This window comes from Microtus ochrogaster, chromosome 4 (assembly GCF_000317375.1).
Source record: "Microtus ochrogaster isolate Prairie Vole_2 chromosome 4, MicOch1.0, whole genome shotgun sequence".
Taxonomy (NCBI): domain Eukaryota; kingdom Metazoa; phylum Chordata; class Mammalia; order Rodentia; family Cricetidae; genus Microtus; species Microtus ochrogaster.
Genome location: NC_022011.1, coordinates 16,404,191 through 16,409,678, shown reverse-complemented (window position 1 = coordinate 16,409,678; position 5,488 = coordinate 16,404,191). Strand labels below are relative to the sequence as shown.

General features: G+C 51.1%; 1 protein-coding gene across 3 annotated transcripts in view; it reads left to right on the top strand.

The window, feature by feature from the left end:
- The first annotated feature begins 1,541 nt into the window (after positions 1-1,541).
- Positions 1,542-5,488, top strand: part of Znrf1 (zinc and ring finger 1) — a 108,490-nt gene continuing 104,543 nt past the window's right edge. For all 3 annotated transcript variants that reach the window (XM_005345652.3, XM_013354757.2, XM_026777198.1), the window contains exon 1: positions 1,542-2,513. In XM_005345652.3, the coding sequence (XP_005345709.1) occupies positions 2,090-2,513 (424 nt within the window). In that variant the 5' untranslated portion in view covers positions 1,542-2,089. The remainder of the gene's footprint in view (positions 2,514-5,488) is intronic.

The window sequence follows — 5,488 nt, the reverse complement described above, 5'->3', positions numbered from 1 at the left end:
CATCCTGAGCATGCTTGTTGGGTACTCTGGATCTGGGGTTACGAATGGTTGTGAATCACCACATAGGTGCTAAGAATGAACCCAGGGCTTCTGCAAGAGTAACACGTGCTCTTAACCCCTAAGCCATCTCTCCAGCCCGGACACACACAACCACATTGGTTTTTCAAAACAGGGTTTCCCTGTGTAGCTCTGGCTGTCCTGGAACTTGCTATGTAGACCAGACTGGCCTCAAATTCAGAGATCCCCCCTGCCCATGCTTCTTGAGTGCTGGGATTAAAGGTGTGTGCCACAGACCAGGTATTTCTTGCATTAGTTTTTCTTACAAAACTTTCAAATTCTTTGTTCAGGGCTTTTTGCTCATCCCCAGATTTGCTAAGCTTGCAAATAGACATCTTCTTGTGGCCTTCCAGGCTAGCCACACTGGAAGAGACATGTCTATTAGACCTTTTTGTCTCTCTCCAACTCCACACTCCACACATTTCTGGAAGCACCTGGCACACTTGACAAGGAGACAGAGAAGCTCTGGACTGGGTGATGCTCACATCCAGGGTGATGCTGAGGACTTGAAAAATTATTTGTCCAATAAATTAGGTAACGTGGATATATGAGAAAGACTGGGTCTGAATTGGGAAGGTGATTGTTGCAAAATGCAGTTTGGTCAACAAATATTTATTGAGTGCTCACTGTGTCCTTGCCTTGTGGCTCTATTTCAAAATACATGGTAAACAAAAACAGGAGTCGGCCTTGGACAAGGAGTTTCAAAAACCACTTCTTAGCTACATCGGTCTATTTCCATGCTTTTTATCCACCTATTGATTTTTGAGGATTACATTCTAGCCTAAGGAATTGACTGGCTTCCTTAGACCCAAAAAGTTGTTTCTGATTTGTCAGCAAAACCCTGATTCCTATATGCCCTCAGGGCACTGCTGTATCTCCTAACAGCTAACCCTAAATGTTAAGACCCCGATGTTTGGGTCCAAGCTAACTGCCCCCAAAATGTTAAAACTTCCTAATGTTGGTTGGGGTCCTTGGATGGGAACCTCCAAACGGATGCACAGCAAATCCACCAGAGGGTGCTGTGAGGGCAGGTTTGTGGCGGGAGGGGGCTCGCCCAACGACCCTCAAATCCAGGTAGGCGTATTAGTTGGTTTTCTTTCTTCCTAGTTTTCTTCCCACCCACTAAAACCGTCGCCGCCCCTCCCCCACGCAAGGATTCTTCTTGAACGTAGTGACTCGACTTTCGCGGCGACTCTAGCCGTGCTTGGTTCCGGAAGAAGTCTGGGCCTCTGTCGCAGACGCCCCGCGCTGGAGCTTGCCGGTTCCCGGACGCCAAGGGCGCAGGCGGCGGGTGGGTGGGGACCTCCAGGACCGCAGCCGTTCGCCGCGCCGCAGGGGCCGCGAAAGGGTTAACCCGGCGGGGGGGGGGGAAAGGGGGACGTGGGCCGCGCGTGCGCTCTGCCGCCCTCCATTGTCTCCACGGCGGCGAGGAGCGCCGGCGAGCGCAGCCCGGGACCGAGCGGGGCGGTGCGGCTGGCTGGCGGGGCCGGCGGCGGCTGGAGCCGGAGCGCGACGCCACGCGACCGCGGCTTCCAGAGCTCCGCCTGGCTGCCCCACCGCCGCGAGCCCTCCCGAGGCCTGAAGGAGTCCGTACCGTCCTCCCCGGTCGTCGAGTCCTGAGACCGGGGACGCGCGCGGCTCCCTGAGCCTCCGCCGCTTCCTGCTGCGGGCGGGCGGGCGGCCTCCTCCGGCGCCTCCCTCCCTTCGCTGCGGCTCATCAGGCTCTCGAGCCCGGGGGCGGCCTGTAGCGCGCGGCGCCCGCTCCGGACCGCGCGTCTTCGGACCTTAAGGAGAACATGCATTCTGCTTGGACTGTTTGAAATTCTTAGTTTGGGGTCCCCGCTCGCTTGCTTTTTCCGCCCCGCGGATCTTCTGAGGTTTTTTTTTTTCCCTCTCTCTTTTTCATTTTCTCCCTCGGGGCTCTTTTGTAAACCCCCCCCCCCTTTATGTTCGCCCAGTCTTCCACCCGCTTCTGAGTAGTGGGGGAGGGTTTCGGCCTCGAGGTTCCCGCCCCACCGGGGCCCGGGCGAACATGGGGGGCAAGCAGAGCACGGCGGCTCGCTCTCGGGGCCCCTTCCCGGGGGTCTCTACCGATGACAGCGCCGTGCCGCCGCCTGGAGGAGCGCCCCACTTTGGGCACTACCGGACGGGCGGCGGGGCTATGGGGCTGCGCAGCCGCTCGGTCAGCTCGGTGGCGGGCATGGGCATGGACCCCAGCACGGCCGGAGGGGTGCCCTTTGGCCTCTACACCCCAGCTTCCCGCGGGACCGGCGACTCAGAGAGAGCGCCAGGCGGCGGAGGGTCCACGTCGGACTCCACCTATGCTCATGGCAATGGTTACCAGGAGACAGGCGGCGGTCACCATAGAGACGGGATGTTGTACCTGGGCTCCCGAGCCTCGCTGGCGGATGCTCTACCTCTGCACATCGCACCCAGGTGGTTCAGCTCGCACAGTGGTGAGTCCGCGGGTGACGGAGGCCTGTAAGGGTGGAGTTCCAAGGCAGGGCGCGCCGGGGCTCCCCAAACCTCTCAGTGTGCTAAGCTATGGGTATAAAGCTAACTCCTGCCTTTCCCTTGGTTCCTTCTCTACCAGAGGAGAAATAGGATCAAGTGGGATAACTATCTGCCTAGGGAAGACGCTGTCTACCAGGCTGCGGAGTCGGGCGTTGTAGGACTGCAGGCATGTGTTCACTTGTGGATGGCAGAGTGAAACCTGCCCATTAAAGTCCCATTTATTAGCATCATGATCCTCAGAGAAGAGGTCTTCTTGGCTGGTTTGGACACTTCATTTCTGCCACTGCAGCATGGTGCCTACCTATCTGGTTAGGGAGGTAGTGTCTTCTAAACAAAGAGAAAAAGAAATAAAACTAGGGGACAAGTGGTTCCTTAGCCTTGCTAGTTTTTCCACCCAGCTGGGTAACTGTACAAATTGTTTAAAATGGAGCAGGAGGCTGGCTTAGACAGGTGTGGTCTGCAATATGGAAAGCCTCCCTCCCTGGCTTGGCTCAGAGACTCTCACAGCCCTCCATCTTTTTTTCTCCTGCTCCTTACTAAGTGCTTGCTCTCCCCGTGAATCTGCATTTTCTTGGGTTTTTTGTTTGTTTGTTTTGTTTTAAACAAAGCACCGACAAGGTGGGGCATTACTGCCCAGCAGTTGGTATGTGACAGGGAAGAGGAAGGTTGAGAGACTCTGGAGGGATTCATTCTGTGTGTGCGTTTCTGGTGACAGGCCAGGAAAAGGCTGGAGGGGGATTTCCCAGGCTCTGGCTGGTAGGGCAGAAAAGGCCTGGTAGGCACTTGTAGAGGAAAACAGGTCTGTCTGCAAGGCTGTCCTGAGAAGGCAGGGCAGGCTTCTGGAAAATTGGTCTAAAGGGGTGTGAGACCGCTGTGTGCTTATTAGCAGTTGAAGTGAAGAAGTTACATATTCAGACTCTTTTGGGTGAAATTTCAGATACTGTGTGGGAAAAAGCTTTCTCAGATCATGGAAGATTTACCTTGTGGGTTTACTCTTGTAGCTATTTCAAAACAGAATAGGGTTTTTGGGTCTCTCTTATTTTTCTCTTTCTTTTGGTCAATTCTATAATCTTAAATTTTTGAAGAAAACTTTGGTGGGGTATAGTGGCTGGTTGGAGCCTCTTAGACTGCCATTAAACTGTGGGAGTCAGATACAAGACACACCTGCCTTCGGCAACCTCTAGGCATTCAGCCTGCCATAGGCATCTTGGGGTTAATAATCTTCCTTAAGTAGTTGAGTCCAGAAAGAGTCGACTGTATTTGCAAGACTGTCGTGATTACATTTGTAAATAAGATGTCACCGGTCTGCCTTTAAAACTGGAAACAGCGTAAATCAGCTCTCAAAGTCACAGAATTTTATAAGGGCTTGTATGGAGGACTGAGAAGAGGAATTTTTGGGTGAGATTTCTTCAATCTGTCTCTTGCTAGAAACTTCTTTATCCTTGTTCCACTGCCAGGTTCCCTGATAAAGTTATGAGCTTACCACTGAATTCCAGATTTTCACACTCTTCAGCTGTGAAACCTTGGAGTTCTTCCCCCCCAACCCCCATTCAGGCCTACGATCAGGGAGCGCCACTGAACAAGGAAAGGTAGATGTTAATCTTTTCAGTATCTCTAATGTATGGGAGGGGGGCTCTTGTTAACATTATAGGTAGTACATTTACTTATTTTTATTATATAGGACCATTCTGTCATTTTGCAAGACTTTGAACCTATTGAATATCCAGGGCATCCTGCAGTTCACCTCAGACTGCCTCCACGAATTCCCAGATGCCTTTTACTGGGGTGGGTGTCCCACCCTGACCGAGAACTGCTGCTTAAAGGGATTTGTTCTTTGGTACAGATAGAGTAATTAGCTTTTCCTGTGCTGTTCACTTGAGGTGAGTGCTCATTTGCATCAGTGGTTCTGTCTCCTGGAACAGGCCATGGAATTTTCTGGGGCATCCTTTTCTCTCTCATTCATGGCTGCAAGAAGAGAAGCCGTTTCCACTTCGGAGCTGTTGAGTTAGGCCTGAGCTGCTTTTGCTCTTGTGTGGTAAGATTCCAAAGGTGGGGCTTTCAGTGCTTGATTGACCGGATGCCTGGAAGTCAATGCAGTGTTATTACTTGGGTTTTCAAGGTGTTTCGGGGACTCCTCATAGCGCAGGAAGTAGAATACTGAGGGGTTCCAGCCTTAGGTCTTCTTCTGAGTAGCTTTGACCTTGGACAAGACACAGCACCTTTCTCTAGGCTCATCTTTGTAATTTTAAAAATAGATGTGGTAATCCTCAGTGGTTGCAGCTTGTAACGGTTGTTCTCCAAAAGGCTGTGAGAGGACATACTGCGATCGCGTTTGTCTTCCATGTTCCTGGGCCTTCCTCATGCTGTGACCCTTGCACATCTTGCGTTCTTTATGACAGAAATGTTTGTTTGTCTATTCTTCACATAGATAGCTCCTATGGACCCCTTAGGGCTCAACAGAAATTTCTTCTCAGAGGCCACTCTTAACATCTGGCCCTTCCTGTGACTGTTTTCAATCATTTATGGTAATCTTAATTTTTTTTAGCATGTTCTGAAAGCATTTATTTATCTGCTTACTTATTTTTCTTGGAGTTTGACTAAAGTCTCAGCTCTGTGAGACCAGAACTATCTCTTGATCACTGCTGTAAATCTTACACTGTGCCTGGCACAAGTATTTGCAAATGAAGAAATGTGAATGGTTTATGTCCATCATCCCTTTCGTCATTGTAACTCTACTCCCCGTTTGCAGGGGAGGTAAGGACCTCAGACAGCTAGCTGACAGGTAGCAGAGATGGGACTGGAGTGCTCGCCTGACAGTGCCAGAACCCTGGCTCTTTTCATTTAGTATTTTGTTGGTTTGATTATTTATTATTTGCTTGTTTTGAGACAGGGTCTTTTTTTTTTTTTTTTTTTTTTT